We start from the raw sequence: 24,465 nt of genomic DNA on the forward strand, positions 1-24,465 counted from the left end.
ACAACCAAAAGCCAGGCTTCAAGGTGAGAACACAGAAAGTTAACTCAATCACTCTTACCATAAGTAATTTGACACGGTAGAGTACATTTACTTTGTTACTGTCCACCTCTGCAGTTGAATGTGATGGAGGGAAGCCTCAGTGATACCTGTGGAGAGGCCATGACAAAAGTCCCTATGAGAGAAATAAAGAGATGTATGACCCTGTGTTAATCACTGGAAGATTTAAGATCATTAATTAACTTGATTTAAGGAACTGGACTAAATGACTTTACTTCGGCAGATTTAAATAAAACATCCAAGGATCCACACATAGCTTTATTCAACAATGTGTCAGCAAAAATTGTCAAACTACAGATAATTTGCAGATATGGAGCTAAAACCTCTGAGCTGGGATGTGCAGTCCTTTAACGTGATGGAAGGAGCTCATTACTTTTACCACAGAACACAGTTCTGTTTCCATTCACTTTCTGGACCGAGTGCTCTTGTCTTCCCTGATGAGTGGGAGGCAAATCTTGCCCCACAGCATTCCCCTACCTCCAAACCACTTTAATGTCCTAATGATTCCTTCCGTTGCCATCGTGAATGCTAATAAGAAGAGAAAGCTTCCTGCCATGATAGCAATTTCCAGAGGCATTCCTGCTGCTGTTAATTCAACTGGTGAGAAGCTTTTAACCAGATGTTTGATGTTAGGAGCGCTGAGGAAACTGAGCGCTAGCCACACAAGTTTAATGAGCCAAAGGCATTCACAGAGCCAGAAATACATTACATTTATGTCTGCTTTCAGGGCATGTGCTGCTGCTATTATCCAGAGAAACTCTAATGAGTGCTGCAACACAAGGAGATTGTTAATATTATGAACAGCTAACAGCATGGGTCAGACCCACAGCAATCAGGGAACGATCTGCCAAAGGGATTTAGTTCTAATGGAGAGATGCAGGTAAACTAATAATAAGAAATATGTATAAAGGATGTGATATGTCAGGACGATTTTCTCCCTGTTGGTTTCCATAACTTTAAAAACCTTCTGTATCTGATAATTGAGTATTGCAATTTAAGCCAAAGGTCTTTCGAGGAACATCACACTTTCACAATATCATTATTTCTGATGTCCAAACATCCATGCATCTATTTCTTATAACTGACTTATAACTTCATAGTTATTGTCACTCTTATAACTGTTTTCTCCAGTATCACAGTGATTCACTGAAAGCTGTTTGGACCATCCATGGCTACAAACAGGTTCTGCTAATAGCTACTTTGGCATAGTGTTAATGCTTCTAATTTGCCAAAATGTAAACGTGCCAAAATGTAAGGGCACTATTTTACACTCCTGACTGTGAACCCCACTGCTGTAATGTAATCACAATACTGAGTCAGCAGACTGGCGTACAGAACTATACAGATGTAAAATAATAATTTAATTATTGAATATTCAAAGTCTAACTTTACAGCTTTACCTCAATTTCATTAATGTATCAGAACATTTACATTGTGAAGAAATCAGTGAGTGTTTATTTTATATTGTATCATACTATTAAAATGGTCCTACCTAGTTAAATGAATAAATAAATAAATGCAAGGAGAAAAATAGATCAAATGTTTTGCACCTGCACCTTTTTTTTCCAAACATTTAGTTACAGACTGCCCGTAAGGATTCATTCAATAAAAACCTGTGACCTTATGCCATCATAGCTGAAATCAAACGCTGCAACTTGCAATTATTTTCAGTATGAAAAAAGTATATAACCTGTCGTGAACATTATTCCCTGAAGTAAATTCTGGCCAGAGTTTATAATAGTACATTTTTTAACATTTCTCATCTTGTTGCAAATTAATTCAATAATTAACTTGTGTATATAATGTATTAGGTCTGGATTGCCTGAGGTTGGCTAATAATATAACTGTAATCATTGTCCAGGAGGAAAACCTAGCCCTCATCAGTAGTGTTACTCTTAATATTTCCAAATATACTTTATACTTACTTTGGCCTATACTTGTACTACTATTTTGTCAATGCACAGAGTTAGTTTTTTACAAACTGCCTTGGTTTTATCAGGGGGAAAATCTATTTTAACCCACATTTCCTTGAAAAAAACCTCTCCCATGTCCCCTGATGTCTTTTCTATATCCTTGTGCTGTGTGAGATGATGTTTCTTGAATTCATTTCAGATGTATTCATGGTGCGTCTGTACATATTTTATAGTTCCACCGGGCGGGGCAGCGGAGGGATATGACGCTTGTTATGTATAAAAGGCGCTCCGGGCGCGCTCAGTCAACCAAAGCGCAGACAGCATCAGGAGGAGTGGACGTGACACACTGACTGGAACAATTTGTTTGTGAGTAGCTTCTCCTTTTCAAACTGAACGTCCTCCCTCACTTCTCCTCACTTCTCCTCACTTCTCCTCAGTCTCCTCACTTCTCCTCACTTCTCCTCAGTCTCCTCAGTCTCCGTGTGGTATCTGTTGAATTGTACTGGCGATGAGTGAGTGGCTACATCAGCTGAGTGGCTACATCAGCTGTTTTGGTTGTTAGCCGGGCCGAAGCCTCGGGACGTTAGCCACAGTGTTTGTCACAGCTCAGGTTCAATCCGCAGGGAACTCATATGAAGTCAACAGAGATCGAAACCCGAGCAGAGCAACTCAGTGGGAGCATCAGCACCGTTGTCAACGACAAACGCCGACTTCAGTTCGTATTCACGTTAGCTTGTTAGCGTTAGCTGGTTAGCTTCAACAGCTGTTCGGGCAGCAGGGCATCAACAATGGGGAAACGTCTGGTGGTGAAGGTCGCAGAAGAACCGAACACACTTACTCAGTCAGGCCAATGCTGCTGGTTTCATTCTGCAGCTCTTTCATTTTGATAAACGGGTCGAGAGTGACGTTAAACGGTGACGTTACGATGACTAGAAAAGCGATCTGACTGTTAGCTTAGCAACAGACGATGACTCTTCAGCTTGTCTATATGAGATGGGGCGTTGTTTCATAAGCTTCACTGATCTCAATGTCCAGATACGCCTGGAATGTTTTTTATGACGACGAGGACTCCTAACTATCTTAAAAATTCTTCCAACAGTGTCAAGATGCAGATCTTTGTGAAGACCCTGACTGGTAAGACCATCACTTTGGAGGTCGAGCCCAGTGACACCATTGAGAATGTCAAAGCTAAGATCCAGGATAAGGAAGGCATCCCTCCTGACCAGCAGAGGCTGATTTTTGCTGGCAAGCAGCTGGAAGACGGCCGCACCCTGTCAGATTACAACATCCAGAAGGAGTCCACCCTCCATCTTGTGCTCCGCCTGAGAGGAGGTATGCAGATCTTTGTGAAAACCCTGACCGGCAAGACCATCACCCTGGAGGTCGAGCCCAGTGACACCATTGAAAATGTTAAGGCCAAAATCCAGGACAAAGAGGGCATCCCTCCAGACCAGCAGCGTCTCATCTTCGCCGGCAAGCAGCTGGAAGACGGCCGCACTCTCTCCGACTACAACATCCAGAAAGAGTCCACCCTCCATCTGGTCTTGCGTCTGAGAGGAGGTATGCAGATCTTTGTGAAGACCCTCACAGGCAAGACCATCACTCTGGAGGTCGAGCCCAGCGACACCATTGAGAATGTCAAAGCTAAGATCCAGGATAAGGAAGGCATCCCTCCTGACCAGCAGAGGCTGATCTTCGCTGGCAAGCAGCTGGAAGATGGCCGCACCCTGTCCGACTACAATATCCAAAAAGAGTCCACCCTCCATCTTGTCCTCCGTCTGAGAGGAGGAAACTAAGCTGCCCCCCCGGTGGCAAAAGATGGCCCCATTATACAGACCAATTATTCCAGTGTTAGAGTGCACTCCTGATCCAGTGGTCATTCCTTTTTTATTTTTAAAAGAGAAGTTTAAATAAAACTTCTGCACTGCTTTTAATAGTTTAACATTTTGCTGACATTAGCTAACAGTTTTGAGTTTTGCACAATATGATAAAATAGGATGCATGTTTGAAATTAAAATGCTCCTGTCTTTGGCAAGAGTTCGCTAATTGGTAACTAGTTATTTGCTCTGACCTAAACTGCTGTTTTGTTGTGGTTTTTTTTAAGAGGAGCATACATGGAAATCCTGCTGTTAGGTGTTGATCATTACTAATAAATGACTTCACACTGTCACCTGCTCTTTTTCTTTCTTCTGAAATAAGGCGACCTCCGTTATGGATGAAAGGTTCAGTGTGTAGAATTTACTGATATCCAGAGGGAACGCTTCATGTTGCAGCTGAAGCTAGGATCACTTCATTCACATGGTACTACAGAAATACATTTAATTTGCCTTGTCTTAGTCACATTCACAGAATGTGTCCTAGTTTTTTTTAACAATGTTATTTAGCCACCAGGTGTCATCAGAGACAATTTAATGACCTTATCAGAACTGTTCTCAAGAGGATGAGCCACTTACAATACAGTGCAGCAAGCATCATGGTTCATCATTTAATTTGTAAAATCTTAACTTAAAGTAACTGTTATAAAAACTGCAATAGCTTAATGAAATAAAGTGGCATAAAATGGAAATGCTCAAGGGCAGTACTTGGAAAACTTTGTACATTTACTCAGATATATTATATTTAGGTACTTTTTAACTAAACTACTGGAGGAAATACTATAATTTATTTTCTGACTAAAGTTACTAGTAACTGATTTATTATCAACACATATGTTCAACTTTTGAAAACATGTTGCATTATTGATGGATGTATTGCATAACTCTACAGTTCATAAAATGTGAGGCCAGTTGGTGTTTAGGGCCGACAGTGACACTTCAAATGCTGACCAACTCAAAATCCAAAGATATTCAGGTTATTATCATCAGTGATGGAATGTGACCACTGATGGTTGTAATAACCAGCCTCTGCACTTCATAAGGTCCAGAGCAGACCCTATGTATTGAGAGGACTGATCTCGAGTACGGGGGGGCTCTTCTGAAACCTTCTCTGACCCTGTGGTGGGATCAGTCCTTTTCTTTGGAGTGGTCTGCTGGGGCAGCAGCATCTGAGTGCCTGACCCGTGTTTGAGGGTTAAATATTCAGATTCAAGGCGTTTTACGTGTTTTCCATTCACCCATACACACACACATTCATACAGTGCATCTATTAGGAGCATGTTTTGTTCTATGAGGGGCTATTTTTGGTTCAGCATCTATCCCAAGGAAACTTCAGCATGCAGATGGGGTAGACTGGGGATTGAGCTCTCTGAACTTCTGGTTGGAGGGTGACCACTCTACCCCTCAGCCACAGCCGCCCCCAATGCTAATGAACCATGTTCAACTTTAGACAAAACAAACCAACAAAACAGTTTTTAAATGCAGTTTTATTACATGTTCAGGGCGTAACATCCATAATGCACACAAACCAACATCTATACCATTATTTGAATGCACAAGAAAAGAAGAGAAGAAAGGGACAAAATAGACAAGTAATGATCTGCAATTCTGAACACGGAAGTCTCAGAATGGGTTCATGTATTTATTCTTCACACATTTTGGTTGTTTCTTTCTATTCATGTCACTACAGGAAACCGGTTTCTGAAGAGCTATAGTTTTGGTTGGGGAGCTGTAAAATACGCTGACATCACATCTGATAAAAATCTATTTATGAAGTTGCAAAGAGCAGTCCGGCCTCTAAAACCCTGAATTTAGTCAGATACATGGAGAGTATGGAACACTTTGCACCTTCCTGCTGTGTGTGTGTGTGTGTGTGTGTGTGTGTGTATGTGTGTGTGTGTGTGTGTGTGTGTGTGTGTGTGTGTGTTGTGCAGGTTGTGTTTACAGAATGGTCTCAGCACAGGAGTCACCAAAGTGAGCATGCAGGTGTCTGTCAAAGTCTCTGTGTGGTTGTGGGTCTACAGCTGGGTAATGTTGTTCGGAGTAGAGGCCGGACTCTGACTCGCTGTCAGACTCCACCTGGACGCTGACCTGGGGCACGGGCTGCTGGGGCACGGGCTGCTGGGGCACGGGCTGCTGGGGCACGGGCTGCTGGGGCACGGGCTGCTGGGGCGGCGGCCGTGACACGAAGTCTCCAAAGACGAGGCCCGTCTGGGAGTGGACAGGTGAGGGGGGGCAGGAGATCTTCAGGCGCAGGGTGATGCTGAGGAACAGTGGTGGGAACCGGCCATGTTACACCTCTACTCACCACCTCACACACACACACACTCAGATGTCAGTTTATTAGGAACACCTGACTGAAACTTACACAGTCCTTTACATACACTGTACGTCCTGCAATTAATCCTCCATCATATATTTCTAGAGGTGCAAAGTAACTAAGTGCTAAGGTATTTTGCACCTCATGCAATTTTATTCCTGTACTTTAGCTCCTACATTTCAGAGGGTTGTGCTGCAGTTGAATTTTCTTCTGATATACTCAGAGTGTTTGTATTACAATGTCCACCCCCTGAATAAGTGGTGGGCGAATTCAGATGGTTTACTTAAGTGAAATAATCATACTATGTTGTGAATGTACTAGGTTACAAGTAAAAGTACTGCATTTATCTATTCATTAATAGTACAAAGTTAATGAAGTCACTCATGCTCATTAGAGCTGCAACAATAAGTCAATTAATTGAATAGTCAATAGACACAACATTTGATTGATGATTGATTAATCCTCTGATTGCCCGAACAATCATGACAAAGATTCAAGCTTCTCTTCTTTTACATGTTTTACATCAGAGTAGATTAAATATTGTTTTATAGAGCGATTAATCATCAAAACAACTTGCAGATAAATGAATGAAATATTTTTAGTGATCATATATCAAAAATCTATTTTAGGTTTCTATTTTCAAAGCTCCTGCACATCCGCACTCCTGTACACCTATTCAGGTGTTTAGAGCTTTGTGGATCACATCTCCCTCATGTTTATGTTATGTTTGATTTTATCATTTTATTTTATTTGTCAAATAAAAGACGCAGTAATTCCCTCTGAAATGTGGTGAGATAGAGGTATGAAGCTGCAAAACACTTTTGACCATACAGATACCCAAATATTGAATTCAAGTACAGTATGGGGTAGTTAACGGTAGTTCATTTCTTTCCACAGGTGGAAATAAAATAAAATAAAAGCACAATAACTGTTGACGAGCCCCACAAACACATACATTCTTCAAAAGTAGTTTCAGAAGAGTTGAATCAACCTTCATGACGAAGGATGTATTGTAGGTCTGTTGCATCAGGCTGCTTTGCTTTGAGCTGGTGTGCCTAATAAACTGACAACTGTGTGTAGGGAGCACATACACACATACACAGTGGGAGTCCTGAAGCTTTCATAAAAAATGTGAAATGTGTGCCTGTCTTTCATTGAAGGTGCAGCGTGTTACATAAATTAGAATTTCACCTAAACAGCTTTGACACTGAGCCACTTTTTACGAGGGCCACTTTGATTTGACCATTAAATAGCTATAGAGGGCGCTGTTTATCAAGCTTTGAAGCTGAAGCTGTCAGGGTTTGACACACTGGCAGGCGGCTGAAGGAGTGAAATGAAATGAATGAATGAAAGATGTGGGTTGCAAGGAGAAGCTGGCATAGAAAAGTCTCAGGGCAAATGAGTTAAAGTATCTGTTACATTTCTTAAGAACAAGCACATTTAACGGCTTTGGTTCAGGAGGTAGAGCTGCTTGTCCACTAACCAGAGGGTCGGTGGCTCGATCCCAGCCCCCCCCCCATTTCAAGTGCCCATGTCCCCTCGACTGAGCCCCTGTGTGAAAGTGTGAGCGATGCAAGTGCTGCACATAGATGCACTGTATGAATGTGTGTCTGAATAGGGGAATGGCAAAACTGTACTGTAAGGAGCTTGGATATTTTTAGAATTTTCTATTACTAGACATACAGAAAAGTAGGATTCAAATATTATTTGTCAAATGTTGTGTGGTTACATCTAAGTTCTGTTTTTCCTCCATTGTTTTGATGCATTGTAAGAAATAAAAGCCTCGACACAAATATATAAACGTTCCCCTGATGTCCAAGGAGAAAATATTGGTCTTTTCCCAATGGAAATCTTAGGTTCAAATATGGTGATACAAACAAATTAAAATAAAATTAACCTCACCTCACCCTCTCCTTCCAAACATGAAAAAGAACCTGTGGTAGCTTCAGTTGTCATAAAAATACATCCTCCGCAAAGAGAACCCCCTTGATTTAAATATAAAGTATTTGAATATTAAGGGCCTTTTCTAGGGTAAAGAAAACTACAATTCATACAATTTAGATGAAATGAACTAGTGAAAACATCATGACGATTATTCTACATTAAATTTCTGCCAATAGGTTCCTTTCACCTAAATCTTACACACTGGACCTTTAAACTTATCCTTTTAGATTTCAGCAAATTCATTTGCAGTTTAGAACAGACTTGTCTGCAGGCATCAAACCAATGGAGAAAAATACTTTTCACAAGTTGCAACTATCTGTCAAAAAACAAAGCAATAGCATTGTACTGTTCTGACAGCTGCGAGCAGGTACTGTAAAATGAGATTGGGTATAATCAGCAGTCACACAGGAACACTGTGGCGTGCCAACACCTGCAGGCACGCTGGAAATGTGAAATGCAACGTGACGCCTGAGAGCCCTCTGACTGGATCAATGTGCTTTTTCACAATGGAGAAATAAGGTACGCTACAAATAGAAATGCAACACGAGCCAATTTAAAAAGGGAAATTGGTATTTTCAAAAGAAACAACCAAAATCCTGTCATGGTGGAAAACCTTGTACATACTCATTGATATAAAGAGGGTGGACAACATATTCAAAACATCTCCCAGCGTTGCAACAATGCATTTCATCAGCAGCAATGACAACATCCTCCAAACTGCCCGAGTAAACAGCTTCAACAGAAACTCAACATTGGAACCATCTTGGAGGAGGAGGACCTCAAGATGGACTGTGGGACTTATTGGACATAATAACCTGGGAACTGGGATGATAACTCATTCTAACCTCTCACAATATTATTTATAGAAATAGTAGAGATAAAGAAACAACTATTCAAGCCTGAAATCTGCTTTGAATTGAAATTTGAATACGCTGTCGACATCGGTGGCAGGTCACAGTGACCATCCAGATACAAATGCCTTGAAGCCAATTTGAATATTCTAATCAATGTAGCTATGCCAGGATCTACAACTAAACAAGCTGACAGAGGCATTCAGGAACTTTAGTGTTTCTTTTTCCTTACAGGCAGAACTCAGTTGCACACATGTTTTTAGATTCACTATGCATCACACAATTTGGTGATATTACGTCTGATTTCCATTGAAAATAAATGATCATAAATCTGATTAGAAATCATAGGAAACATATTCTCTTTACAGCTGTAGAACAGGATCCAGTGAACATTGTGAGAACATCCATGGGTACACTGGTAAATGGATTGAATAATATTTAATTTGGCATACTAGAAATGGTGGCAGTTTGTAAAAATGCAAACAAACACAAAAAATACATGATCAAGTTTTATCTTAAAGCTTAACTTTAAAGGAACTTTCACTGCATATACTGTATATATTCAGTTTACACTATTTATTATCCATTTATAGTTTTTATATTCTTTATATTTCCTGACATTTCTAGGTAGTGCATGTTTATTAATTGTACCATCTTCATTGCTGCAGTAAAATGGAAAATTTCTCCATTGTGGGATTAATAAAGGATTATTTTATCTTAACATTTTACTTCCTGTAGACAAAGAAGTCTTGGTTTTGTCTAAGGGAGACCCTGCAGTGTTTTGAAAAGCTCGGACAACTTATTAAATACTCAGAAGTTCTCATGCACGTCACTGTACATGGTGCTGTCTATGCATGTGCGTTGTTTCTACTGCAAATGCTGTCAATGTTAAAAACAATATAAGCAACCAAAATAGTCTATGTTTAAAAATAAAATGTCTAAAATTTTCAATCCAACAAAAGAATTGTTTCTATGTTGTAACTGTAGTGTGTGTGTTTGGCTGCCAGGTGACAGTGCTGTGGTCCCAGCCAGTGTTTGTCGTGTCAGGTGAGTGAAACAGATCACTGTAGGGCACGTGCAGTTTCAGCACACAGTACCTGCGGTCTAGTTCATTTTGATCGTATGTGACTGTCGAGTAAGGGTTCACCTCCTGTAAGGAAACACACACAGACACACACACACACACACACACATAGAGAACAAGTGCACAAACAAGCATTCACATTCATGCACGGTTCAACACATACAAACACATACACAGAGATTATCAAGATGAACAAAACCATTAGAAAAGAGATTCCTAAATTGTTGCACATAGAAACAACCTGTCCACCGGTGTTTAAATACAGTGGCTGCATTTGAAGACACATCAAAATGAGATTTATGTATAATTCAGGGAATAATCTGAGAAGCTCAAATCAGAGCCATCAACACCACACTGACTCAAATCAGTTTTGCGAAAAACGACCAGCAACTGTTTTCATCAGCAATTATTCTGCCACTAATTCATCTGTTGCTTTTTCAGTGAATGCCATACATTGGTGAGAAATGCATATCATTTTCCCAGAGTCCTCAGCGACGTCATCAAATGACTTGTCTGACCAAAGCTCCCTGTGACGTTAGCTCAAGTACATTGGATTGAAGTATTGCATTACCCCTTTTTGTGTTCTTGCAAAAGCAGCCAAGGTGAAACCTGTACCAGATACTTCACCCACAGTCACCAGCAACAGCAAAAGCCCCACTAGACTTACAGCACACAACAAAGTGGAGGAGAGGGGTCGGTGTACTCACATTCAGTGGTCTGGTTTTGGGTTGGGTTGGGGGGTAACATGGGTGGGGTCTGGCTCTGTGTGAGGCTCTATGGCCTCCATGGGAATCTTCACCGGAGGGGGAACAGAGCTGTTGGGCTGAGTGACAGAGAGAGGAAGTCGGCATGCAGGACAAACTGGACACTTAAAAGAAAAGGACAGATGGATTCTATATTTTTGCTATAAAAATGAAGAATATAATATTCCTCCTTGTGCTAGAGCTTCTTTTTAAAGTTTGTTTGATTCAGGAGGAGTCTAAATAAACTAAGCTAATTTTTTTGTTAGTTTTTAATTCGATAATTGATGCTATAAAACGGGTGAAACGTTTTGATTGACAGCTGAGACTGAGTCACAATTGGATGAGCTTGCGTAGCAGCGAGACCTCGTTACCATTCCTCGGTAGCTATACTGCTCAGACTCTGGATTGAAATGATGTCATCGGCACAACATAGGGATACATTGCCCATCGCAATTTAAAATCTATGGTGTCATAAAATAAAACCTGAAACTAACAGTGATTGTGTTTTCACTACCTTGGAATGAGCTCTTTAATATGAGCTAAATTATGAGTGGGTTCTCTTCCACACCATCTATTTATTTCCTGCAGTGAGTTTCTGTTTTACAAAATCTGTGCATTTACAAAATTAGATATCTGGGAGGTGTTTACAAACAGCAAACTGTTTTGACAGCAAAAATCTTTAAGGCAGCAGGAAGCCAGAGTCTAAAATCTAGGGCAACATTGACGCTGTGAGTCACCATCAAGTTTTATTAAAATGACTTCAGAGTATGTACGATGCAAACAGTTCTGATGCAGAAGAAAAGTAGATTTTACTGGCAATTTTCATCCTTAGACATAAAATGTACTCAAACGTTCATCAGAAGTTTTACTCAGACTACATTTGTATCTAATTTAATAAATATCAACCATATTTAACTATTATTTACTCAGCATATGTTTAAGTAAAATGTATCTGTCAAAAACACATTTTTAATATAATACATCTACAAAACATATTAGAGCAGATGTTTTGTAGAAGTAAAGAACAGCACCTTTTATCCCTCACGCCCCCAAACGTATTTACAACTGCGCTGCTGACCTAATAAGTTTTTATTAAACTTTTTTCTGTATTCACAATAACACCTCTAGTGTCTCACTCACTTCCTGGGATGTCACCAAGTCCCTTGAGCCAATTGTTTCAGGTTCAGTTTTCAGATTCATCTCATCGTGTGAGATGTTTCATTGCTCTCTGATGTGACCAAGCCTCAACGCGTTGAGTTTTTTCGACAGTAACAAAAATATAGAACAGCACCAGCCTTGTCTTTTAATCTGAATCATCAGAGGACATCAGCACTGTCCTCACACCGAACAACAAGGACATAAACAGACACAAAGGTGCTAAGAGTGCGGACTCTAAAGTGTAGGAACACAGAGGGAGAGGCAGATCAGTATGAAAGGGAGGAAGACGGACAAAAAGGTTGTAGTAAGTGTTGTACAGTGCCTTTTCAGCAACACTGTGGGACAGAGAGGAGAAACGTACAGTATTAGTCGGAGATCAAAAAGTCAGGAAAGTCACAGGAGATGGAGTGACACACATTTAAATACACAGTAAATACCAAGAAAACAGACCCGCACTCGCCAGCTCAGGAGATTACAGTAGCTGAATATTTGGCAGGCAGACACAACATCTGTTTGTGCATGTGTCGTGTTTGACAACGTTTCCCTCACCTCCTCGTCGCTCTCGGGATCTGCCGCCTTCTTCTCTTTCTTATTCTTCTTGTCATCCTCCTTCTTCTTCTTGTCCTTGTCTGGCAGGATGTCGTCCAGCCAGGCCAAGTCGTGCTGCGAGAACATCAGATCCAGCAGCTTCCGTACAACCATCAGACCCAGAATCTACACACAGTGGACAAAGGGGAAACCCTCCATCAGTCTCCTCTCTTTAATCTAATCACTCTGTTTCCTGGAAACATCTTGTGATGATTAGAATAAAAGCTCTGGAGTGACATGCATGAGAAAAAGAGGCTGTGAGAGTCATTATATTCTGATACAGCCTGAGATTCTGGGAGAAGTGAATCAGATCTGAACCATCCACCTTCTACAATAACGTGTTTTCATAACATTCGAACTTCAGCACACTATGGCTACTCTATATTTAAGTTGCACACTGACCATCACTGGGAAGATGATGGCCAGGAACGTGGACTTGAGGATCCAGAGGACAGCCAGACAGACGATCTGGACCAGGGTGAAAAGATGGACGCGTCTCAGAGGGACGTGACGCAGGAAGGAGAAGTCTGGCTGGTGTTTGGCCGGCATGAGATACAGCTTGATACGCTCCCAGAACTGAAACAGAGAGATACGGGACAAGCTCTCATACACTCACAGGTTTAAAACTGCAGGGATTAGTCAGAATGTTCATTCATTAGTAAATGATCTACTGCATCTCTTTATCTCATAAGATAAGTTAATAACAGAATATTCTGGAAGAAGAAACTTTGTGAAAATAAGAAGATAGGATCCAGCTGAGTGAAAGGTAACGACAGATTCTAGTTCCTCCAGCTCTACTCCTATAGGTTGTAGTGTTCTATTTTCAGATTGATAATGAGAGTTTTTGTTATTTGCAGTATTACTATGCGTTAGTAGTAAAATGGTACATGGGTCATGAATGTGATCTTCTTCAGTCTACCTGGATACCACTCAGTGAGGCAACTCCCATGTAGAGGAACACTCCATACAGGACTGGCATGGGGATGTACTGAATAAAAGCAGAACAGCAGATTGTTACGATATGTGTGAAATGAGACAAACTGATTTTTTTTGGGGAAAAAAACAACATCATGGGTCTCATGTGCGAACTGACCTGGAGGACAGGAGCGAGGAAGATGGAGAGTCCAGTCATTACAAACACCAGGATGCCTGTCAACCTCTGCTCCCTAGAAATAAAGGAACACTATTTTTTTGTGTCACACTCAATATGAAAGATTCACACATGCATTTACAGTTTTGACTAACTTTACTTACTCACTTACAAATGAGTGGACACCATTAAATGTGACACAGGAAGCAGACCACCAGTGTCAGAATCGTCCTACCTGACTCCCAGGAACTGTGGCTGCTCTCCGGGGGCGCTCGACTCGCTCTCCATCTTCAGAGAATCGATGTGGGCGATGGAGATGACGGTAGCTGCTACGTACCAGGGCAGACCCATGAAGGAGCACGCAGCCATCAGTACACCCACCCAGAACAGGTCCAAGTGGTAGCCACAACCTTTCTGCAGTCGGACACAATAACAGGAAGTGAAAAATCGTTCAGAACCAGCCATGATTGTAGGGCTGGATGATTTCAGGAAAATAATCTTTGATTTTTATGAAGACAGCAGCTATTTAAATAGTTTTTAAAATGATTTTCTCAACAATGAACTTCTGTTGGACTTAAAGGTACAGTATGTAGAATTTAGTGACATCTAGAGGTGAAGTTGCATGTTGCAGCTGAATACTCCTTATTTCTCCCTCCCCTTTTAAACATGGAAGAGAACCTGTGGTGAACTTCAGTTGTCATGGAAACTCATAAGATTTTAGTTTGTCCAGTTTGGACGACAGTAAAAAACATTTCGGCCTCCACAGAGAGGACCCCCCTCCATGTAAATATAAAGTATTTAAATATAAAGAGCTCATTCTATGGTGAAGAAAACAACAATTCATACAATTTCGATGAAACACACCAGTGAAAACATCACAAGGATTATTTTATATTAAATTTCTGCAACAAAAATCCCTTTCACCTAAATCTTACACACTGGACCTTTAAAGTATTAAATGATCCTGCACAGGGTAAAGCAAATAAACCAACTCTTCCCTCAATGTTATTTCTCTTGTTTAAATGTTTGTTATTTTGTTGATGTGCTCTGTTACACACAAAATATCGATTGCATTTTTGTCCATCCTGGTTTTTTGGTAGTTTTTCTCACCATAGTCCGGGGTTAAGGACAGAGCACCTCCCACATTGAATAGATCGTTAATCTATGAGGCAAACTGTGATTTGTAAAATAGGGCTATGTAAATAAAATTTAATTGATTGATCGAATAATTATTTATTTATGTTCTATTATTTTTCTCTCAAAGAAGGGTTGAATTAACTTATTTAAAATTATTTAAAGCACGGATTCTACTTCTCCTGCCTCAGTTCAGAATATACATACATGTGCTTGATATTTTTAACATATACAGTTTAACTGCTGGACACATGATGTCTCCTACGCATCTGCAACGTTCATGCTCCGGGAAAATAGCTTCAGCAAGTTTCAAGTACAATAGTAAGGTTGAGAAAATACGTTACATGAACTGATAAGCTAGTTGCCCAGAAAATAATGACAAACTGCTGTTAATCCACATGTTTTGGTATATAGTGATATATGACAACACCTAGCAGTGGTCCTGATCCACAGCTTCATAATGATTCACTTAAATGTTTGACTCAGATTCTAAGTCTGTCATTTCCATTCAACAGCTAACCGAGCTAACTGTCTGCAGCTGACTGAAAATGACCCGAGGGGATCAACTACATCCATTAAACACAAACAGACACTGTTGGAAAAAGACCACTCTTTTTATTTGCACCTGATCCAGAATCCTGCGGCTCTTCTGCTAACAAAAATAATGAGTCAACATGTCACTCCATTCTCAGCCACACTGCACCTGCTCCAGACAGGAGCTGAAAGGGAGCACAGGATCGCAGCAACACCCTGGATTTCTTTGTTTTATGTTTCACGTCACTAAATGATCAATGATAACTTACATTAACTTTGACTTGCTGCAGTTAAGACACAATTACGTTTGTAAGTAAGCCTCATTTTTTGGCAATCACACTCCATCAAATTGTGATTGTTGAGTTTAGACAAAACACATGGTGAAAGTTTCCTTTCCCTTGTTCCCAGACCTTCAGTTTGTTTTCCTTGCGGTTTACAATGACGGCGCTAATCTGTTGGTCCATGAAGATGAGGATGGTGACGAGGAGGGCAGGAACGAAGCTGGCCAGATACCACCACCAGGGGTTCTTTCCAAACGGCATCACCAACCAGCCACGGTCAGGACGTGTCGGCTGCGTAATAAAGAAAATTGAATATATCATTTAACTCTAATAAAGACATCTAATGCATTAACAGATGGGGGTGGAGGAAATCATTTACTTGAGTAAAAGTACCATTTCAACCATGTAAAATTACTGCACTGCAGTCATTCAGAATTCCACTTCAGTAAAAGGACAAAGGTCTTATCAATAAAATATAGTTTAAGTATCAAAAATAAATGGAATTCATTCTGCAGTTAATGCCTCCTGTGACTGTTTTGTTGTCACATCATTAATCCTGAGTTGTTAATGTGTCAGCAGCATTTTACAGTTGTAGTTGCTCCAGATGGAGCTGCTTTATCGACTTTATATCCAGTTTCAACCTGTGGTTTCCAACCTGCGGTCTGGCCCCTCCACAGGGTCCAGGATAAATCTGAAGGGTCCACAGATGACTGATGGGAGTTAGGTTTTCTGAAAACGTATTTATTTTTTTGAAATGTTGTATTTCTCCTCATGTTTGGGTCTTGTCAAGTTGTAGAGCTCTGAAGCATCCAACTCTTTTTTTTGGAAAAGGTCGAAAATACTGGAAACCACTGGTTTGATGAACAGTATTTTATGAATCCATTATATGTTTCTCCAATTCAAAATCTTACTCTGAAACCCTACTGTTGTCATCAGTTAAATGTAATGAAGTCAAAAATACATTATTGAGGTAAAATGCAGCAGAAAATGCAAATACTCATTAAAGTTGTTCCTTTACTTCACATCAGGTTACTTTGCACAACTACCAACATGCACACAAAAGAAACAAACTACACAAAAGCAATATGACAACACATAATTAGGTGAGAAATCAAATACCTTGAACTCAGTTGGAACGATTAGTTTAGGAGTGTCTAAGCCCATCAACATGTCCAGACCCACAAAGGACATGATTGACATGAAGATGGCAAAATCACTGATTAACTTCCTCAGCTACACAGACACAAACACACACCAAGACAAAACAAACGGACAAACACATACGTGTAGAATGACAGTGAGGAGGGGTGACACATGAAGGGTGTGTGTACGTTGGGGGAAATGAAGACAAGAGAGAAGAGAAGATGAACGAATCATCACACTGATAAATCCACATGAAAACAAATGAACTATGTTAAATGTACAAAAACCACATCCCCTAAGGAAAGAAATGCATCTGAGTGGTGAGATAGAAAAGATGGAAAAAGGTGAAAGAGGCATTTAGGGAAGAGCGGACCTTGATCTCAGTGGGCACGTGCAGTTTGGGGGTCTCCAGCTCCAGCAGGCTGTCCAACCCGCAGAAGACCAGGATGGAAAGGATGATGGCAAAGTCACTGATGAGGGTACGGAGCTGGAGCACATTCAGGAGGGGCAGAGGAGGGAGAGGGCATGGGAGAGGGCAGTGGAGTACAGCTATGGAGGGTCACCAGGTGGAATGAAGGGATGAAAGCTGCTCATGTTTCCTGAACATATTCAGAAGCTTTAAGGAATAATGTTGGTAATTTTCTCTACTTTTCCTGCTGGGACTAAAACCAGTCCAACACTGTGCGAGTCCCTCCCTCAACACTTTCTGCCTCGCCCTTGCCTTGTGAATGGGTGAACGGCAAAAGACTTCAAGACTAAGGCCATTTACCATTGCCCTGCTCTGTCTGTGACTCTCAGCTCAGAGCCCATTGGTAATTAATAAATCTTTAATTAAAAACCGTTGTGAAATATATGTGTAACTGGACGAGTGATCAGCATACCTGATGTGTGCTAAGATAAAAGCTGCTAAACATTTGGGAGTGTGTAGAGTTGGTTTTGTCTCTTATGATGCTTTGATAAATATCCCAGCAATTACAAGAATCCATGCTTCACATGCAACTTCACAGGAGGGGAGAGCATCTAACAGCAGGAAGCCCTCAGACATTTTCTGCCTAAAACTGTGAAGCGCGAGGCTGTCTTACCTTTGTCGGGAAGTAGCGGCTGAACTTGAACTTCTTAAGAGAAACGGTCATGGAATAGGTTCCGAAGAAGAGGATGAAGGACATGAGGGCCAGGTCAGGAACATACTTACAGGCGTTCCCCACCAGAGAGCCGCCATATTTGGCGCACTCTTTCTTACTCAGCTGACTCCAGTCCTGGCCAGTCAAGTTAAACTACAGAGAAAAGACAAGACAAGGGAGGTGGAGGAGGCGGAGAGGCAGGGTGGGATGGGGAGGTGAAAACATGGTGAGGGGAGGGTGGGAAGCAAAGGGTAGGGTGGGGGAGGAGGGGAGAAGAGGCAGACACAAGAGAGACCATTGAGCAGCGATAACAAGAAGAGAGGATCACACATTTCATATTTACTCTGAGGATAACACCCAATAAAGCTCCATCGCTGACACTGTCCGAGGACGAGAGAGTGCGACATCAGAAAGGTGACGAACAGGTGCTTAACAGTGTCGTGTGTGTTCACAGCTTTGTGTGCAGCTGAAGCAAACCTGGTCCAACATTTGATATCACAGCAGCACCATTTTATTATATAATGGGGTTTATACAGAGGGATTGTTAACCCAGGTAACATGTTAAGCAAAAAGCTTATGCATAAAATGTGATGCTAAAACAAATAAACTGATTTAATCTCATAAGGCGAGACATGATCATTGCTTTGGAATTTTACTCATCATGGCAGTGTTGCATATTGCACCAGTTGATATTCACAATCACAATTTGCCTCAAATGTCTCAAGTGCAAAATGCAGCAATGAAATTTAAAAGTCACAGGTCATAGAGAGGTCCCATAACAAGAGGTGTATTTCTCTCATGTTGCCCAGTCTTGGGACACTTGAACATGTCTCAGATATTAAAGCCTATAAATCGCTTTACTGCACTGGCTTCCTGTTACCATATCACCCCACTAGAGCACTGCACTCCCAGAAAGTCTCTAAAATAGAGTAGCAGCCAGAGCCTTCAGCTGTCAATCATCTCCCAGTTTCAGCTCAGGAGGCAGACACCCTCTCTACTCCCTCTTTATGAGAAAGCTTATAGTTAGAGAAAAGAATGTCAGGGGACACATGACACGTGGAGCTTCTCTTTGCTTGTCTCCTTCCTCCACATTATTGTCTCATCAATACATGTTACTGACTTTACTTCCTCCCCAGAGTCCTAGTGCTTTATCGTTTGCAGATCCAGGATCAGTGCTGCGGCCACATTGTGGATCATTATGGCAGCTGATCATGGACTATGATTAGAAGACTGCTTGACATGCATTACACCTACATATTTATTATACCATTACTAACAATAACTCCTTAATTCATTTGTCATTGCTACATTCTACATTTTTCCCCTGTCAATAGTAATAATAGCCCTTTGTGGTGTTTGTAATGTTAATTTTGGGTTTGTACCCTCATGGTTGAATACACTTCTTGTAAGTCGCTTTGGATAAAAGCTTCAATTTAACAATATGTAATGTTTTAGTAGTTTTTCCTTACTCTTGTTGAGGGTTAAGGACAGAGGATGTCGCACCTTGTTGAGCCCCATGAGACAAATTGTGATTGGTGAATTTGGGCTATACAAATACATTTGATTGGTTGATTAAATATCAGCAGAGAGAGGAATTATTTATCAAATTAGAAAGCTTATAAACGCCTTTGAGTCATAGTACTAAAAATAGGACCAAATGCTTCTTTGTTACTGAGAGTGTCTGGCCGGTCAGGAGTGATTTCCTCCCCTGAGATGCTTGATAAATATGGGCCACATTTGTATGGGTCAAATTTGAGCAGCTTGGTGACAATATTTATACAACAAATCATTTTCAGGCTAAAATTAAACATGTGATGACACACATCATCTACTCTTTACTTTACTTTAAAGTTGAGTGTCGAGCAGGAAATGGAAAATGGCAGCAGCGACCGCTCTAACGCAGTTGAAGCAGGACTTGTTGCTTCCAGACACACAGCTCAGAGAGAGGAATAGGATCAGTGTTGTTAATGCTCACTTACCAGCAGAGTCATGTTATCGTCTCCGAGTGGAGCTGAAACATTTAATCCCAGCACAGATGCTTGAAGAAAAAAAAAGAAAAAAAACCCTGAATGAATCATGAGAAAGATGATGGGTTCCTTTTCAGTGATGGAGGCGATAGGATTTTTTACATTCTGAATATCAGACTACTTCACTAGTTTTTCAGCATGCGCAGTAGCATGGTCGACACATGCACACTCACTTTTCCAGGCAGCATCCCAAAGCGAGGCAAGAGACATGAAAGACAAGACAATCATCACAGAGTAGGAACCGCACATTTGCTTCAAATCTATTTCCATAAGAAATCATTAGGTGGACATGCCCACCTAATGTTTTCCTGCCAATATCTCACAAGGCTCACATCATTTTCTAATTATGTTGATAAATTAACACATAACCACACCTCTGAAGCTCATTCTATAACACGTATTTGTTTGTTTGGTCTGTCCAGTAACAACAATGTCCATCTACCAAGTGGTACCTATGGTAGATGAAGTAGTTATTTCCTGATGAACAACAGTTTATCTCAATAATAATAACTAATAATAATATGGTTTCCTCAGAGATAGTATGCATGTATATAGAAACACTACTTCCCATATATCCACACACTGGGGTCTGTTTGTGGACAAATATTTTATTGATTCCTTCAGTTATTCAGGTGGCCTTTTGGACAATGTGAAACATTTCTTTCGGTGAGGAAGCTCACTAAAATGATATTGTTGAATATAAATCAGAAAACAGAACGTGAAAAAAAAAGAAAACAAACGAAAAGGAGTTTGCAGACTCACCCTGGTCTGGAGCAATGCAATCACATTTGTAGGATGTTACATAGTCAGGCTTGAAGCCACGGTTAATTGGATAATACTTAAAGGCCCCTACCTGTGGAAAAGAAAGTTTTCTTTTAAGATAACTTAATGTAAAAATGTAAAATGTAAAATATGTCCAATGAATTTTGCTGCCGTGCATCTGTGTCCCTCCTGTGTGTTGCAGCTGTGACAGTATGTACGTTCACGTTACCCACCATCTTCTTAATAGCATCAGAGATGAATATAAAGGAGATGAGGCTGGAGAAACCCTCCTCTGTGAAGCGCGTTATGTACTTGATGATGTAGCTGGCGTCTGAGATGACCAGCAGAAAACACTGCAGACACGAGTGGAGGCCAATCCAGAGACGCAACTCCATGTAGTCTATACCGTTGCTCCTGCAAAGTGTGACATGTTAGAGAGAAATCCTTTCTCACTATATTCATCTGTTCGCGTTATGTGTGCATCTTACTTGCTGAATTCATAAAGCAGCTTTTCAAAGATGAGAATGGGTCCCGTCGAACTGAGGATGATAAGAGGCTGTCCACCGAACACACAAAAGACAGTTCCAGCTAAAGCAGTGCCAAGGAAACTCTCCATCACACCCTGAGAGAAAGAGAGGGGACAGACAGAGAGTTCACCTGTCAGATAAATGGAAGACGTAACACTGGCTGGAGGATGTCTGAGTTATGTTGTAGTGTTTAAGTTGGCTTGCAACACTGAACCGAAATTCAACCAGTCCCTGTGAATTCTTATTTTTTGTCAAATTACCATAATTTCTCTGCAAATGTGATCAATCAGGTCAATGCACTTCACCAATCAAAGAAGACCTCAATGCAAAACACAGTTTTCACCTGCTCCCCTAATTTCATTGCAAACTATTTTTTATTATTATTTATTTTATGAGAACCTGGTAATTGTCTGTAGCATCCCCCAGCAGGCCTCCAAAGGTGATGGCATTAGTGATGCAGCCCAGGTAGATGAAGAGCACAGCAGAGATGGACTGAATGTGGAAGCCATCATAGATATCACTGCAATACCATGGGATCTTCCTTTTAATGTCCAGCCACAATCCACCGCAAAACCTATTCAAACAAGGTGGAGGTCGTAGTTAAGAACCTGGATATGACTCGATCTAATGACATGCTACATGAAATCTTCAGTCCTCTCACACCTCCCAGTGAATTTCAGCTCCTCTCCCAGCTCATGTGGTGCAGGAAGCTCTTCATCTTCTCCTCCAGCGGTTCCTCCTGCTGAGCCGTTCATCTGACCCAGCTCGTTCAGGTTCAGCACTGACTTCCTGGGATAAAGGGAATTGAGAGAAATGTTTTATACTCAACCCAACAACTTACTGAATATACAAAGGCTTTCTTTCATCCAGCTTCAGACCAAAGCACAAAGACTACACTGATAGAGGTGTTAAATGACATTAGCCCAAAAACTGCTACAGCTTGATCCCTGATTCTGGTTCTGTCTAACCTGAGATATTATCAACATTAAATGTTTTCTCCACAAACTGAGAAAATGTGTTGTGTTATCTGGTAAAGTCTTCTGTTGGTTGAAATCCTGTGGTGTAAACCACGTGGAGTCCCCCAGGGTACGATTATGGGAACTCAGGCTTCAGTAATTTATTCATTTCTCCACTGCTCTACTCTTTTATTTCATTTTATTTAGTCTATCTATATATTTTATTCCCCATTCCCTTCAGTAATCTCGTTTATTTATTTATAATTTATTCATCCATCATTTTAAAGTGTTTTTTCACTGATGTTCTCATGAAATTCTTCACCTTAAAGAAAGCACTTTAAATTGTCTCTACGTGTAAAAGGTAATTTCCAAGCAAACTTGCCTTGTGGTTAAATAATACAATACAGGCTGGAGCAGCCTGGAGACACCTGAACGTGTGTTTAGTTAATGTACGTGCCTCATTTCAGCAGATGGAACCTTCTTGGGAGGTTCAATGCGAATTTTTGGGTCCCATTCCCCTGGAGGGAGGACAATCACCTCATCCAGAAACTCATCAACACCTGCAATAAGGTCGTCACGGTCCCTTGCTTTGTAGGCAACATCACTGAACAGCTGGAATGAAATAAAGAAATAAAATCAAAGTAATGTATTGTATAAAGTAAATTGTGCATCTTGGACAGCATCTATTGGTGCTTTTCTAGTGTTAATCACCACTGACAGCACTTCACACTCAGTCACATTCAACCATTCACATATCAACACAGTGCTTCTATGTCTATAGAGCTTGTTTATCAATCATTCATCTAATTAATGCATACAGTAGACTGCACAGCTATCATATTTGGTGTCTTGCCCAAGGACTGGAAGAGCCAGGGATCAAACCCCCGACCTTCCTCTCTACCTCCAGGGGAAAAACTACCAATAAGTTTGTCTGTCAGGGTGTCTTGGTCACTTACGTCGTCCACCATGAGTGTAGCAATAGCTCTGCCAATCTCATTATAGGATTTGGTTTTGCCATGAGGACCCAACAAGATGAAGAGAAACCTGTCAGAACATAAGAGTAAAACATGAATTAAATCCTACTAATGTGTAATTGTGAGCAGGTTGGGTGATTCTTTTTTTCTTTTTTTTCTGATAGCCCAGCTCTCACCAACTTCTGTCAAATTACTCCGATTACCTCCAATAACCCATTGATCAGAATATCCTCAAAGGCCATAATATATGCAAATGAATTGCATATAACAATCTTGTTGCCTGTGCTCTTCTTGACACAAGTGTCTCCTATTCCTAATCTTAATCTAACTATAGAAGCAAGTCTTCACTCTGAAACAGCCCATTTAAAGTGGATCAGAAAGGGGGTGCCTTGAGAGACAAGATAAAGAGACAAGATAAAGACACCCACCTGGTGGGAACAGGGACCTCAGTGAGGCCTCCTAGTGTCGTGGCTTGAGCCAAGCGAACAAAGGAGACAAAGGGCTTGTCCAAAAAATCCACCTCGCCAATCAGGACGTTGGACGCCTCGGCATCGCGGGGAATCTTCTTCATGAACTTGTTCTTCAGCTGGAGGAACAAACGAGAAAAGGGAGCAGGAGTCGAAATCACACATTGAGGGACGGTGCACTGTAGCTGACCTTTCCTGCCTGCAGTATACTGTATGTTCCATGATCAGGTATTTGATTTGCTAAGTGTCAGTGGTGAAATCAAATGGTTGGATATTAATAGTTATCCATTTTTGAGAGAAAATGAAAATGACAACAAAGAAAGAGAGTTAGATTCTTGCTCCGCTTATAATTTCTATAATTGTTCTTTAAGTCATTTGTTATTGCTTCCTCTCTCACTATAGCAGGAAGTTCTTTCTAAAAAATTTCATTTTTGGGAAAAGCAATATTGATCAGTCAGACGCCACATAGGACAAAATCTATTGGATGACCTGCAATTAAATTTAACATTAACATCCATGGTCCCCAGAGGATGTAGCCGACTGACTTCTTCACTAGGGCCACCAGCTGTTGATGATGGAAATGTGGTTCAAATGTTTATGCTCCCTACAGGATGAACTGGTGGAGGTTAAATAAATTCTCACAAATGAGATTTAATTGAAATTTAAAAACAGGCTTGATCAATTTTAATAGAAGTTAATTTAAAGACCTTCATTCCTACATCCACCTCAATTAACATTTTGTATCCACTTAACAATGAATATAAAAAGAATTAAAACACAGATTTTTATCCTAAAGCATCACAGAGTTGCTGCTGTGGCCGTGGCACAGATTCCTCAGAATTGTTTATCCGCAAATGAATTGCATAGAGTATAAAAAAGAATCAAACAACACACTGCGGCCACCCCCGCCCCCTTCT

At 40.7% G+C, this 24,465-nt stretch overlaps 2 protein-coding genes across 10 annotated transcripts in view; one reads left to right on the top strand and one right to left on the bottom strand.

Moving 5' to 3' along the window:
* The first annotated feature begins 469 nt into the window (after window positions 1-469).
* On the top strand, window positions 470-4,140 carry ubc (ubiquitin C). Its single transcript, XM_020082244.2, has 2 exons — window positions 470-2,336; window positions 3,070-4,140. Exon 2 carries the CDS (start codon window positions 3,077-3,079, stop codon window positions 3,764-3,766), a length of 690 nt encoding a protein of 229 aa, XP_019937803.1. The 5' UTR covers window positions 470-2,336; window positions 3,070-3,076; the 3' UTR covers window positions 3,767-4,140.
* A 1,175-nt stretch (window positions 4,141-5,315) lies between these two features.
* slc4a5b (solute carrier family 4 member 5b) overlaps window positions 5,316-24,465 on the bottom strand; it is a 34,433-nt gene continuing 15,283 nt past the window's right edge. For 3 of the 9 annotated variants that reach the window (XM_069513553.1, XM_069513550.1, XM_069513554.1), the window contains 19 exons: window positions 23,510-23,667; window positions 23,064-23,151; window positions 22,565-22,719; window positions 21,815-21,940; window positions 21,551-21,725; window positions 21,113-21,246; window positions 20,858-21,038; window positions 20,625-20,715; window positions 19,815-19,873; window positions 17,797-17,988; window positions 16,691-16,804; window positions 15,701-15,862; window positions 13,858-14,036; window positions 13,626-13,698; window positions 13,452-13,520; window positions 12,935-13,108; window positions 12,494-12,658; window positions 10,057-10,109; window positions 5,316-6,107 (listed from right to left, as the gene is read on the bottom strand). In XM_069513553.1, the coding sequence (XP_069369654.1) occupies window positions 5,786-6,107; window positions 10,057-10,109; window positions 12,494-12,658; window positions 12,935-13,108; window positions 13,452-13,520; window positions 13,626-13,698; window positions 13,858-14,036; window positions 15,701-15,862; window positions 16,691-16,804; window positions 17,797-17,988; window positions 19,815-19,873; window positions 20,625-20,715; window positions 20,858-21,038; window positions 21,113-21,246; window positions 21,551-21,725; window positions 21,815-21,940; window positions 22,565-22,719; window positions 23,064-23,151; window positions 23,510-23,667 (2,670 nt within the window). In that variant the 3' untranslated portion in view covers window positions 5,316-5,785. Of the gene's footprint in view, window positions 6,108-9,968; window positions 10,110-10,750; window positions 10,867-12,266; window positions 12,280-12,493; window positions 12,659-12,934; window positions 13,109-13,451; window positions 13,521-13,625; window positions 13,699-13,857; window positions 14,037-15,700; window positions 15,863-16,690; window positions 16,805-17,087; window positions 17,202-17,796; window positions 17,989-19,814; window positions 19,874-20,624; window positions 20,716-20,857; window positions 21,039-21,112; window positions 21,247-21,550; window positions 21,726-21,814; window positions 21,941-22,564; window positions 22,720-23,063; window positions 23,152-23,509; window positions 23,668-24,465 lie in introns of those variants that run through there. The other 6 variants (XR_011239115.1, XR_011239116.1, XM_069513551.1 and 3 more) reach the window with 6 other exon arrangements.

Source organism: Paralichthys olivaceus, chromosome 18, assembly GCF_024713975.1.
Source record: "Paralichthys olivaceus isolate ysfri-2021 chromosome 18, ASM2471397v2, whole genome shotgun sequence".
NCBI classification, from domain to species: Eukaryota; Metazoa; Chordata; class Actinopteri; order Pleuronectiformes; family Paralichthyidae; genus Paralichthys; species Paralichthys olivaceus.